Source organism: Hemitrygon akajei, unplaced genomic scaffold, assembly GCF_048418815.1.
Source record: "Hemitrygon akajei unplaced genomic scaffold, sHemAka1.3 Scf000048, whole genome shotgun sequence".
Classification (NCBI taxonomy): Eukaryota; Metazoa; Chordata; class Chondrichthyes; order Myliobatiformes; family Dasyatidae; genus Hemitrygon; species Hemitrygon akajei.
Genome location: NW_027331934.1, coordinates 1,889,807 through 1,904,037, shown reverse-complemented (window position 1 = coordinate 1,904,037; position 14,231 = coordinate 1,889,807). Strand labels below are relative to the sequence as shown.

At 46.9% G+C, this 14,231-nt stretch overlaps 1 protein-coding gene across 1 annotated transcript in view; it reads left to right on the top strand.

Moving 5' to 3' along the window:
- Positions 1-13,018, top strand: part of LOC140720951 (NACHT, LRR and PYD domains-containing protein 3-like) — a 41,129-nt gene extending 28,111 nt beyond the window's left edge. Inside the window, exons 7-13 of the mRNA XM_073035797.1 lie at positions 2,236-2,402; positions 3,323-3,494; positions 3,594-3,644; positions 8,562-10,299; positions 11,410-11,496; positions 11,652-11,819; positions 11,984-13,018. Of these exons, the coding sequence (XP_072891898.1) occupies positions 2,236-2,402; positions 3,323-3,494; positions 3,594-3,644; positions 8,562-10,299; positions 11,410-11,496; positions 11,652-11,819; positions 11,984-12,071 (2,471 nt within the window). The 3' untranslated portion in view covers positions 12,072-13,018. The remainder of the gene's footprint in view (positions 1-2,235; positions 2,403-3,322; positions 3,495-3,593; positions 3,645-8,561; positions 10,300-11,409; positions 11,497-11,651; positions 11,820-11,983) is intronic.
- Positions 13,019-14,231: the final 1,213 nt, after the last annotated feature.

Below are 14,231 nucleotides of genomic sequence, written 5' to 3'. Positions count from 1 at the left end.
CTGCTCTGCACTCTCTCTACAGTATCCACACCCTTCCTGTAGTGAGGTGACCAGAAATGAACGCAGTACTCCAAGTGCGATCTAACTGAGGCCATATATAGCTTTGACATTGTTTCACAGGTCTTTAACTCAATCCCACAGTTCATGACGGCGATCACACCATATGCGTTCTTCACAACACTGTTAATCTGCGCAGAAGCTTTGAGTGTCTTGTGGACAGAAACTTCAAGATCTCTCTGATCCTCCACACTGCCAATAGTCTTACCATTAATATTATATTCTGTCTTCAAATGTGCTCTTCCGAAACGAACAACTTCACACTTATCTAGGTTTGAACTCCATATGCCACTTTTCAGCCCAGTTCTGCATCCTATCAGTGTCCTGCTGTAACCTTTGATAACCCTCCAGACTATCCACAACACACCCAACTTTTGTGTCATCGGCAAGCTTACTGTCCCACCTTTCTACTTCTTCATCCAGGTCATTTGTAGAAATCAGAAGGAGGAGGGGTCCTAGAACATATCCTTGCAGAATACCACTGGTCACCATCCTCCCTGCAGTATTTCAACCATCTACAACTACCTCCAACAACTTGCTCACTGGTCTATAATTTACTGGATTATCTCTACTCCCTTTCTTAAACAAGGGAACAACATTTGCAACCTTCCAATCTTCTGATACTTCTCAACACAGAATTGATAATCGACAGATCATCGCCAGAGGCTCAGCAATCTTCCCACAGTAGCCGGGGGGCATATCACATCCAGTCCCGGTAATTTTTCTAATTAATGTTTTTCAGAAGTTCCAGCACATCCTCTTTCTTAATGTCTGTACACTCAAGCATTTCAGTCCACTGCAAGTCATTCCCACAATTGCCAAGGTCCTTTTCACTTGTGAATACTGAAGCAAAGTATTCATTAAGTACCTCAGAATATTTAAAATGATTGGCAGATTGAGAAACATCTGTTGAGAACGTAGCGGTGAATTCTAACCAAGCCAAGTTGCCGTTGCTGGTGACCCCACAGATTTGTTATAATTGCATGACGTCCCCTCAGCTCCAATAATGATTGTTACAAAAGTCGGTGTTATGTATTCGATCCTTTATTAGCAATCAGCAAACATACAATCTTGAAGTGATGAATCGGAACTGTACCCAAGCGTAATTTCGGCGTATTTGAATGGATAATAATAAGAAAATATAACATCCGTCATTTCCCGGCTGTGTACTGTACTGGACAAAGCACACATATGTAACTGATTCCCTTCGCATTTACCACACCGCACAGATGGGACCATAAAAAGCATCATAAATACACAACATCGAAGATGTTTGGAAGTGTTTGGCTCAGCTTAAGTACAGAACGGTGTTCCCCTTTACGTCTTGATTAATTTCTGATCTTCCTGTTTAGTTGCTTTGTTACAGAACAGCAAATTCTGTTCACAGCTGTCCTGAAAATGGTTCAAGGAGTGGGCAGGGGAGGAGTTCTAGTGAGTTCGACATCAGGAAAGGACATGATTATGCTGGCGAAGTATTTTAATTTATAATACTCTGCTGACAGCGTCTGGGTTTTATTCAATATCGGCAATTAACAAAATATTTGTGGAAACTGGGCAGAGAGACGAGAAAGAGTTAATATTTCTAGGGGTACAATTACTGCCTGCTTCCTGCTCCTCTTACAGTTTCTGACGCGCATTAAAACAGCGAGTTACTCCAGAACACAAGAAAGTCACGCAACATCCATGGAGATGAATGAACAGTTGACGTTTCGCATCAGGAACACGAGGAATAGAAAGTAATAAGGCAATATCTAGAATTTCTGTCCCCTCATTTCCAATCCGATGAAGGGCCTTGGCCCGAAACGTTGAATGTTTATTCCACTCCATTGATGTTGCCTGACCTGCTGAGCACCTCCAGCATTTTGTGAGAAATCCCAGAGATTTGCTGACGAAGGGGTTGACCAGGCAGGCAGACAGTAACCCAGAGCAAAGCGGTGGTGATGGGCAGTACCAGGAGAGTGATGGTGATGGGTTAATATATTCTCAGGAATAAGCAGAGTCCTTTCCAAGCAGGGAGGTATACTCTTGGGGAACTCTAACCCCTCCCACAATCTACCACCACTCCCCCCGGCCCGTTCCTCTTCCCTTCCCATATATATAACTTTAGATTCCAGAGGGTAAGTTCCTGCCCAATATGGGGCCAGTAATTTATTTAAATGTCCCCATTTTCCTTCACAGGTCCAAGCTCAGCGATCACCGAGCTCCTGGCAAGCTGGAATGATTTCCAACTACTGCGGTTGACGGACTTCTACCGGGACAGGCTGGAGCAGGCGATGGAAGGAGGGGTGCACGGAGTGAGCCTGGCGTTAAAGGCCAAGAATCAGTTCAGTGGAGAGAAACATCGGGTAAGTGGGAAGGAGAATGGGTTTGAAATTTCACACATCACAGGACTGATGGGTGTCGGAACTCTGACTCATCGGATATTGAATTAGGTGAAAGAACAACTGGGAAATAATTAGTGTGCACACAATCACAAATATGTGAATCTAAACCAGTGATAGAAAGGGGTGAAAAGACCCCGCGGACTGGTGGGTGGCTGCTCAATGTTCAGAGTGAGTTGAGCAGGTAACAGTTGTGTGGGCTTACAGTATTAAATGGAAATATGACTGGAGGTTTCGGTTTGAAAAGAACATGACACGTGACGGCAGGATGACAGTGAGAACCGGGACATCATCAGTGGGTGCCGCAGGAGCTCGAGTGTGTTCTGATCTGGGTGGCGATAATTCTGTTACAATCTGTAACTGAAAACAGTGTGGATCGGGGAATACTGCCGTGTTGTAATGTGTAATCACTGAATAAACCTCCACTGGAAAAGGCAAAGGAAAGGCATCAGGTGTCAGCCGGTAATCCGCTGTCATGTTGGACACTGGCGGACTGAGGAGATGAATCACATCATCTTTTCTGCAACTTCTCCGAGACTGCTCACTCTGTTATAAAACCCTCCTGACTTCTTTCTTCATCTGTGATCGTTATTTTCTGATTTCTGTTTTACATGGTCAAATCCAGTGAGGAATTATTTATGGATTTGGAGCCACGTCAATGAAGCGGTCACAGACCAGCCAGGATCTCATTGACTGGTGGACCAGGTTCACGGTGAATGTCCCTCCGTGTGCTCTGCACTCAGAATGTACAGTCCATGTCCAGACAGGATCAGCATCCGTCCGGGTGACTGCTCAGTGTGATCCCGTTACAGAGCACATCATTTACTTCTCATTCTCTGTGTGAATCTGTCAGTCCCCAATATGTTCACCGTTACTCTTCACAGAAAATCTCTGATCTCGCTGATAAGGGAGAGCGGGCGGACAGTTCTAAACTCCTCCTGAGCCTGGTGATGGAGAAAGGCTCCCGCGCCCGGAGGGTAATGTGGGAAACCTTTGTGAAAATGCGGATTGATGTCCCAAAGTTTGATAAAATCTTGAAAGAAATACAGGAACATGGTGAGATAAAATCAGAGATTGATTTAATTTTGGAATCAAACATTACATCCTTATAATTTGAGGAATTGAAACGTGTCAACTTATTTTAAATCTGAACAGGTTGTGTTCCGGTCCATCAACCCGTTCCGGAGATCCCCAGTAAGCTGAAAGGTAAGTGAAGAAACCGCAGGTAAATGTTCCACCGTGACACAGCGCACAGTGAGACACATGGAAAAATGTTTGCTGGAGGGAGAGTTTTCACAGGACATTATGCGGAACAACGCAGAGAGTTGGTGAGTTTGCTGAAAGGGATCACTCCTCTCTGGGTCCTTCAACCACACAATCCCTCTACCAGGGTCAGAATGGAGAAGAGGGCAATCTGAGGAGCGAAACTATGGGAAATGTCTTACTCATTATATCCCGAAAACCACCCAAACCCGGAATAGCTCTCATCCTAAGTCACATTTCTAAACTCCCTCAGATCCTACAGGTTATCATTTTTTTAGAATCGGGAGTCCATTGAAGTTCTCGTCACAGAATAACAATGACAGCATCCATTTAATGCGAAAAGCAGATACCTCTACAACTAGTCTGTTTAATACCAGAGCAGCATATGAACCCCACTCTGTTCACATCTGCAACCCCTTAGTGCAAACACTGCTACAGTTATTCAGTTCAATTTCCTACTCAATAATCATGGGAATTCCATCAAGATACAGTGTTACTGAAGGTGAGATCGGAGACAAAATCCTCAGCTCAGTCCACAGAAGCTAAAATTCATGTGTGCCTGTGTTGTGTGATGGACACTGTGGAAGGGTGAGAGATGGGAATTAGGACAGAGAAACCGAGGGTTGTGGGATTGTGGCAAGGAAGGTGGAAAGGACTGTAAATATCTATAAATAATATAGCAATTAGTTAAATTGTGACCGTCTGGATAAGAAACTCACTACATCGGTAAGCACATTGTGTCGGAGAAAATGGAGCCCGGGGCAGTCCATGGGCTCAGAGATTGTAAGGCTTCATCATCGCAGATTGAGTTGGATCACTCAACTGCAGATTTAATAGAGGAGAGAGCGTAGAGAAGTCAGACATCGTAAAAAATTCTTAATCTTACCGTAGTCCATGCTTTAACAGATAACTAGAAGCCCTTGAACAGAAATATAAGGAATCTTGGCCAACACCCTCAATCAGCCTGTCTCATTTCCAAGAACAAATTCCAAAAGATGTTAATTTTCAAAAGATACCAGAGAAAGTTTTCAAACTGCTCACGTTTCTGTTACCTGAGTTAATGCTTTTCCAGTCCAGATTCTGACAGTAATTTCCATCCGTTTCTCTGCACTAAGTATTTGGGAATTCTCGGCAATTTCCCTGGAAACTTGTTCTTCTCTGTTCTTCATTCTGTTTGCTGAGGGAACTGTCACGACAGTGAAATTCCCACATCTATTTCTGAATACAGAACAGACATCTCCCTGATTATTGAAGAATATTATTTCTACCATTGTCATATTCTCCAAACAGTTCAAAAGTCAAAGTTTTCCTACCCTCCCTGTTTCACCCGAATACATTGATTGGGTCAGGTCACAGATCCTTCAGTGGGTGAGTATCTGGGGGACAGTGACACCACTCCCTGGCCTTTAGCATTATCATGGAAAGGGATAGAATCACAGAGGACAGCAACAGTTTTAATTGGGGGAGGGCAAATTGTGAGGCTATAAGGCTAGAACTTGGGGGTGTGAATTGGGATGATGTTTTTGCAGGGAAATGTACTATGGACATGTGGTCGATGTTGAAGGATCTCTTACAGGACGTTAGGGTTAAATTTGTCCCGATGAGGAAGATAAAGAATGGTAGGGTGAAGGAACCACGGGTGACAAGTGAGGTGGAAAATCTAGTCAGATGGAAGAAGGCAGTATACATGAGGTTTAGGAAGTAAGGATCAGATGGGTCTATTGAAGAATATAGGGTAGCAAGAAAGGAGCTTAAGAAAGGGCTGAGAAGAGCAAGAAGGGGGCATGAGAAGATCTTGGCGAATAGGATAAAGGAAACTCCCAGGGCATTTTTTTAATTATGTGAAGAACAAAAGGATGACAGGAGTGAAGGTAAGACCGATTAGAGATAAAGGTGGGAAGATGTACCTGGAGGCTGTGGAAGTGAGCGAGGTCCTCAATGAATACTTCTCTTCGGTATTCACCAATGAGAGTGAACTTGGTGACGGTGAGGGCAATATAAGTGAGGTTGATGTTCGGGACCATGATGATATTAAGAGAGAGGAGGTTTTGGAGTTGTTATAATACATTAGGACGGATTATTCCCTAGGGCCTTACGGAATATTCGCCAGGCTGTTCCACGAGGCGAGGGAAGTGATTGCTGAGCCTCTGGCTAGGATCATTATGTCCTCATTGTCCCCGGGGATGGTACCGGAGGTTTGGAGGGAAGTCAATGTGGTCCCCTTGTTCAAAAAAAGTAGTAGGGATAGTCCGGGTAATTATATACCAGTGAGCCTTACGTCTGTCGTGGGAAAGCTGTTGGAAATGATTCTTAGAGATAGGATCTGTGGGCATTTAGGGAATCATAGTCTGATCAGGGACAGACAGCATGGCTTTGTGAAGGGCAGATCGTGACTAACAAGCCTGATAGAGTTCTTTGTGGAGGTGACCAGGCATATAGATGAGGGTAGTGCAGTGAATGTAATGTACATGGAATTTAGTAAGGTATTTGACAAGTTTTCACACGGTAGGCTTTTTCAGAAAGTCAGAAGGCATGGGATCCAGGGAAGTTTGGCCAGGTGGATTCATAATTATCTTGCCTGCAGAAGGCAGAGGGTCGTGATGGAGGGAGTACATTCAGATTGGTGTGTTGTGTCTAATGGTGTCCCACAAGGATCTGTTCTGTGACCTCTACTTTTCGTGATTTTTATTAACGACCTGGATGTGGGGGTAGAAGGGTGGGTTGAAAAGTTTGCAGAAGACACAAAAGTTGGTGGAGTTGTAGATAGTGTAGATGATTGTCGAATATTGCAGAGAGACATTGATAGGATGCAGAAGTGGGCTGAGAAGTGGCAGATGGAGTTCAACCCGGAGAAGTGTGAGGTGGTAACTTTAGAAGGACAAACTCCAAGGCAGAGTACAAAGTAAATGGCAGGATACTTGGTAGTGTGGAGGAGCAGAGGGATCTGGGGGTACATGTCCACAGATCCCTGAAAGTTGTCTCACAGGTAGATAGGGTAGTTAAGAAAGCTTATGGGGTGTTAGCTTACATAAGTTGAGGGATAGAGTTTAAGAGTCGCGATGTAATGATGCAGCTCTGTAAAACTCTGGTTAGGCCACACTTGGAGTACTGTGTCCAGTTCTGGCCGCCTCACTATAGGAAGAATGTGGAAGCATTGGAAAGGGTGCAGAGGAGATTTGCCAGGATGCTGTCTGGTTTAGAGAGTATGGATTATGATCAGAGATTAAGGGATCTAGGTCTTTACAATTTGGAATGACGGAGGATGAGAGGAGAAATGATACAGGTGTACAAGATATTAAGAGGAATAGATAGAGTGGATAGCCAGAGCCTCTTCCCCAGGGCACCACTGCTCAGCACAAAAGGACATGACTTAAAGGTAAGAGGAGGGAAACTCTAGGGGGATATTCGAGGAAGGGTTTTCACTCAGAGAGTGGTTGGTGCGTGGAATGCACTGCCTGAGTCAGTGGTGGAGGCAGATACACTAGTGAAGTTTAAGAGACTACTAGAGAGGTATATGGAGTAATTTAAGGTGGGGATTATATGGGAGGCAGGTTTTGAGGGTCGGCACAATATTGTGGGCCGTAGGGCCTCTAATATGCTGTACTATTCAATGTTCTATGTTAGGTTGAGACCCCACACACCCCTGATAGGTCCCTGCACACAATAAATCCCCACACACCTCTGACAGTGTCCTGACACACGGTGAGTCCCTACGCATCCTTGACAAGTTCCGGACACACTGTGAGACTTTCTGCGAAGGCTGAGGAAAGTCCATGACCCACCCCCCATCCTCATCACATTCTACAGGGGTTGTATTGAGAGCATCCTGAGCAGCTGCATCACTGTCTCGTTTGGCAATTGCACCGTCTCGGATCGCAAGACACTGCAGCGGATAGTGAGGTCAGCTGAGAAGATCATCGGGGTCTCTCTTCCCGCCATCACGGACATTTACACTACACGCTGCATCCACAAAGCAAACGGCATTATGAAGGACTCCATGCACCCATCATAAAACATCTTCTCCCTCCTGCCGTCTGGGAAAAGGCTCCGAAGCTTTCGGGCTCTCACGACCAGACTATGTAACAGTTTCTTCCCCCAAGCCATCAGACTCCTCAATACCCAGAGCCTGGACTGACAACTTGCCCTATTGTCCTGTTTATTATTTATTGTAATGCCTGCACTGTTTTTTTGTGCACTTTACGCAGTTCTGTGTAGGTCTGTAGTCCAGTGTAGCTTTCTCTGTGTTGTTTTTTTTTACGTAGTTCAGTCTAGTTTTTTGTACTGTGTCATGTAACACCATGGTCCTGAAAAACGTTGTCTCATTTTTACTATGCACTGTTCCAGCAGTTATGATCAAAATGAGAATAAAAGTGACTTGACTTGACTTGACAGGATGTGAGACCTGACACACCCCTGGCAGGGTCCCCACACATTGTGAGACCCAACATACCCCTAATAGTTTCCTACACACAGTGAGAGCATACTCACCCCTGACACGGTGCTGAAACACGGTGAGACCCTACATATCAACACTGGGGTGAAAAGTTTCTTCCTCAGGAAAAAATGACATCTGTGACAGTAGTGGGAGTGTGTTTGGTCCGGGCAGTCGGGGGTCAGTAAACTACCAGGGAAATACTCACCTTCACAGCACAATTAATGAGGAAATGTGATGACCTTGTGTTTCTCTAGACCAGGCCTCTCTGTCCAGTCAGCGTTCTGTTAATTGAATTTACTTACTGTACGAACATCCATTGATGAATCCAATCAATGCAATAGCTCTGAACTAACTATTGTGTGCTTAAATACTGAGTTCTGAGTTGAGGCATCTAACAGTTTGTCCACTGTCTGTTCCCATGGAAGATGTTCAACAGAAACACAAGGAGACTCTGCGGGCACAAACTGAAACACTGAGAGTGAACACGATCCTGATGAGGGAGAAGGTAAAGGTTTTCCAGCTGGTTGATCGATACGCTGAGCTCACGGTCATTTCTACTGTTCGAGATCGGAGACTGGTGGAACATGAGCTGCTGGCAAGAGGCAGAGACCATGAAGAATTGAGAAAGAAACATCTCCGCAGAGAGCTGGAAAAAATCCGGTCTGATCAGTTATTCCAGAGCAGCTTTTCCCGGAGTAAATCCAAATCTGGGAGTTCGGCAGCAGTGGCCGGAGTCCCGGGGATCGGGAAAACAACAATGGTACAAAAGATTGTTTATGACTGGGCAATGGGGAAAATATACGAACAGTTCCAGTTTGTCTTCAGTTTCAAATTCCGTGATTTAAACTCCATTAACTGCAGAATAAACCTGAGGGAACTGATTCTGGATCGGTATCCTTACTTTGGGAAAATCCTGAGAGAGGTCTGGAAGATCTCAGAAGGGTTGCTGTTTATATTCGATGGTTTGGATGAATTCAAACACAGAATCGATTTTGCTGACAGTCGGAGACATACAGAACCCAAGCACATGTGCCCAGATCCCGAGAGGTGGTGTGAAGTGTCCGACATTGTGTACAGTTTAATCCAGGGCAAGCTGCTCCCAGGGTGTTCAGTGCTGGTGACCACCCGTCCCACTGCGTTACATTTATTGGAAAAGGCAAAGATCGGTGTCTGGGCTGAAATCCTGGGATTTGTTGGTGAGGAACGGAAGGAATATTTCATCAGACATTTTGAAGATCAGAAGGTGGCAGCAGCTGTTTTCAAACACGTGAAGGAGAACGAGATCTTGTACACCATGAGCTACAACCCCTCCTATTGCTGGATCCTCGCTCTGGCACTGGGCCCCTTTTTCACACAAAGAATCAGGGACACGCAGCGAGTTCCCAAGACCATCACCCAACTGTTCTCCTACTATATTTACAACATCCTGAAAAACCACGGCCGTGAGATTGAGAACTCCCGTGATGTGTTACTCAAGGTTGGTCAGATGGCCTTCAGAGGAGTGTCCGAGAGGAAGATTGCGTTTACAGATGGAGATTTGATCAACTATAAACTGCAGCCTTCCCAGTTCCTGTCCGGGTTCCTGATGGAACTTTTGGAGAGAGAGGATTGTGCCCGGAGCGTGGTGTACACATTCCCACACCTCACCATCCAAGAGTTTGTAGCTGCTGTCGCACTATTCCTATCTCTGCATCCCAAGAAAATCCTGAAATTTCTCATTGAAGCCCACAACACGACAAATGGGCGATTTGAGGTAATTCTCCGTTTTGTCGCTGGTCTCTCCAACCCAATGACAGCTCGGGGCCTGGAGGAGTTTCTGGGTCCATTTCCTCATGACACAACCTGCCAGGTGATTGACTGGGTGAAGGAGGAGGTTAAACGCCAGATTAAAAACACATGGAGTGAAGCTGGTAAAAGGAGCTTCCTGAACACATTGCACTACCTGTTTGAGTCTCAAAATAGTGGACTGGCTCAGGCCGCACTGGGATCTGTGGAAACACTTTCATTCAGTGAAATGACACTGACCCCGATTGATTGCGCGGTCCTGTCACATTCCATCGGGCTCTGTGATACAATAAAACAACTCGACTTGGCTGCCTGCCACATTCAGTGTGAAGGAATCCAGCGGCTGGGACCCGGGCTGCACAAGTGCCGGGAGCTGAGGTAACTTGATTTATTTCACACTCTAAAATGTGAAACAGTTCCATTGTGTTGCTTCAATGTAAAGGGATTTTGGTTAAACTGCGGTACATCAGATTGAGCAGAATTGTGACAAATGCCCAGGGGATCGGTCAGTAATTCCCCAAGGACGGGAGGGTTCTGTGGCTCCTTGTGTAGGGATGTTGGAGACTTCATCAGATCAGTGAACAACAACCATTGGTTTAATGGTAGTAAATCACAGGAATGGCCGTGTTTCTCGCTGCCTGTGACACGTCCATTGACAATGTTCCTTCTCACTGTTACTGACACCCAGACCGACTCTGACTGCAGCAGGTGGGTCAGAGATTCACACCCCCTTCCCGGTGACGGACAAGAGGCCGTCAGCAGACGGTCCCAGTGAGAAGGAAAGAAATACCATTGTGAGATTGTCCTCACTGCCCTTCCCCGACTGTGACTATCACCATCAGTCCACCTGTGTGACTGTGCTCACTACCAGATATCCAGAGCCCATGGGTGTATCTCCTCTCCCGATTGTGGGCCTCCGTTCAGACCCACCCCTCCCCTACAATCTACTTCTGGATCATCTCATCTTATTGGATTATCTTTTCCCATCAGAATACTGCTGGGGGACTTCTCATCCCCATCCCCCTTCGTCCAGTGAGACCTCTCTTCCCCACCCCCTTACTCCTGTGGGATCTCTCTTCCCCATCCTCTTCCCCTTGCAGTTTCTGTCTTCCCATCACTTTTCCTCAGGTAGGGTCTCTTTCACCGTCTCCCATCGACATTTCCTCAGTCATAAATCTTCCTCACTGTGTGACTTTTTCCCATCCATCATCCCTGCCCCTCCCAAACTTCTCACATCAGGAACACTTTTCTAACCATCGGGGAATGGGACAGAATATGTGGAGTATAAAGGGTCACACCGACAGACTAAATTACCGACATTTGGTGAATACGCTGGAGATGGTCAGTGAGGGACATTGACAGTGATGGGAACTCCGATCAGTGATTTACTGAAGGGTTTAATGTTTCTTGAAACATCTGAGTGAGAGAAATTCCCACAGACCAACGGTTTGAATCACTTTGTTCATCAATTTGTCTACTTGTCTTTAGACTTGCAATGAATAAACTGGGAGAGTCAGGAGTGAAATTGGTGTCTGCGGCTCTGAGGAACCCGGAGTGTAAAATACAGAAACTGTGGTAAGTAACAGACTGTGGGAGATTGTGTTTACAGTCACTGGGTGTCTGACACTGAACATTAATATGATCAGTAATTGTGTTACCGATAAACACTGGGGATTTGTACTGTCTCCTGTCTCTCTCTGTCCTTCACCCTCACTCTCTTTCATCTCCAGGCTGTTCAATGTCGGTCTCACAGATTCTGGTGCCGAGGGTCTCGTCTCCGCTCTTAGTACAAACAGATCACTGACGGGGCTGGACCTGACATTAAACTCTCTGACAGACCGATCTGTCCCCGCTCTCCGCCGCCTCATACTGACCCTCCCGAGTCTGGAGTGGATCCTGTGAGTGTTTGTGTTAATGTTCAATGTGATAAAATATCAGCGGATCCGCGGGTTTTCTGGTGATATTTGTCTGTGAGTGTTGTTGAAACATTAACCCCAGTCCCCTGTTACTGACACTGTTGTGTAATCTGTTTATTTCATCTTTATTCTCCCATCTGTTTCAGGCTGGTGGACAATCAGTTCAGTGAGTCCGGGAGGAAAGAACTGAGATCTCTGCAGGAACTCAGACACGGACTGAGAATATCCGTGTGAACATCTGAATGTGTGAACATCCCCGCCCACGGGATGGGGAGATTTGGCCGATTCCCCGCCCTCCCCTTTAACTCCCGCCCTTACCTTTCATGGCTGCACGCCGGGGGTGATTCCCAACGGTTTTAACGGAACTGGCTCCAGTCTCGAGATCGGTGACATCGGATGCGGTCCGCAGTGACGTATTTCCGCCTGTTCTCCAGCGGCGCAGCTTCCGCCGGATATGCGGTTTCGAGACTTCCCCCACGTGAGACCCCGGGGAACTGGGACCTCTGGAGGGAGTCAGACCCGGACTGAGAGTGGATCTGTGAACATCTGAATGTGTGAACATCCCCGCCCTCCCCTTTAACTCCTGCCCTTACCTTTAATAGCCGCGCGCCGGGTATGATTCCCAACGGTTTTAACGGAACCAGCTCAGGTCTCGCGCTGTGCGTCGCTCGGAGCGGTCCCGCAGTGACGTGTTTCCGCCTGTTGTCCGGCGGGGCAGCTTTCGCGGAATGTGCAGGTTCGAGACTCCCACGTGACTCCCCGGAGAATTTCCCAGACAGGAAGAGCCCGGGGGCCGGGGCACAGTCTGGGACACAGTCAGTCCCGGGGTGGGATTTTTCCCAGGAGAGAATCCTTTTGCTCCCTTTGCTGAGGACGGTGCATTCGGCAGCCTGGCCGATATAATGATGTTAAATTGACAAATCCCTCGGCAGTGACCCTGGATCTGCAGCGATCTCGGACACGGCCCTGAAGTGTGATTTTATAATCATCGGTTCCCCGATGCAGAGAGACGGTGCGAAACGGGAGTGATTATTCAAACGTTCACTCGTTGTCGCCGGTCAGTTAATTGTGTGTGACTGTGAGTGAGTCGGGAGCAGCTTATTTATTCCCGCACGTCAGCAGCTCACACGTTGTTTAATTTACATTTGTTATGATGAAATCAATAAACCGCTGTAACTTCCTGTCCTGGTGCCGGACTCGAGTTTTATTTGAGGTTTCTGCTGCCCCCCGCACCCTGTGCACTGCAACAGTGGGTCGGAGCTCCTCACACTGACACAGTAGCGTCTCAGCTCCAGGCTGAGGGAGGCCGGACTGGCAGAGTCTGGGTGCCCAGGATCTCATCTCCACCCAACCCCCTTCCTGGCTAACTGACCCCCTCCTGCCCCCCGCAGACCGTTAAAATAGACTGTAATATCAGCCGTGATTCAACCGAGGACCGGTGCAGCGAGGGATAGGGGATGGAATACCGGCTTTATGTACGGGATGAATCTCCCTCCACACCGCCCCATCACACACTCCTGGTGTCAAACACAGAGTGAATCTCCCTCCACACCGTCCCATCACACACTCCCGGGGTCAGACACCGGAAAAGTACGTCTCTGTAGTCGTGTGAGATATATCAAATGAGTTCTCGATTTTAAACAGATTACAGAGGAGACTCTCATTGTGTTCACCTTGGAACTGTAGCACTGTAAACAAATCAACTGGTCTATCTTTATGTTATCCAGTTAACTCTTTGGAAAAAACTTCCGATGATTTGATATCCACACACACACACACACACACACAGACAAACACAAAATGAATATACTTAGAAGTGGTCACAGAGACGGGGGAGGATGCAATGTGCACAGACCACGAGAGGGTGGGTGGGGCACAAACGGGGCAGGGAAGGACAGACGGGAATCTTAACCATAGCGGTTAACAATCATATTTGACTTCTCGGGTCCAGAAGTAGCCCAGGATGAAATCAAAGTTGAGGATAATTTTGCAAAACAAGCCTCCATCCCTTCCCGTCCTCTCCCATGGTCCGTACTCCTCACAGGACGCCGTCCCTTCCCGTTCACTCGCACAGACCGCTATCCCAATCAAATGCCGTTCTTTCCCATTCATTCCAACCATCCGCACTCCCAATGACCCCACCCCTTCCCATTCACTCAACCCATCCGCATTCCTAACGGGACGCCCTCCTACTCATTAGCTTGCATCGTCCAAACTTCCAATGGATCCCACACCTTCCCATTCACTCCCACTGTTTGCATACCAGTGTTCCCCGCCCCTTGCCATTCACTCCTACCGTTTCAACCGCTTCCAATTCACTCCAATCGTCCGAACTCCCAATGGGACCCACGCCTTCCCATTCACTCCCAATGGAACTCATACCTTTCCATTCAC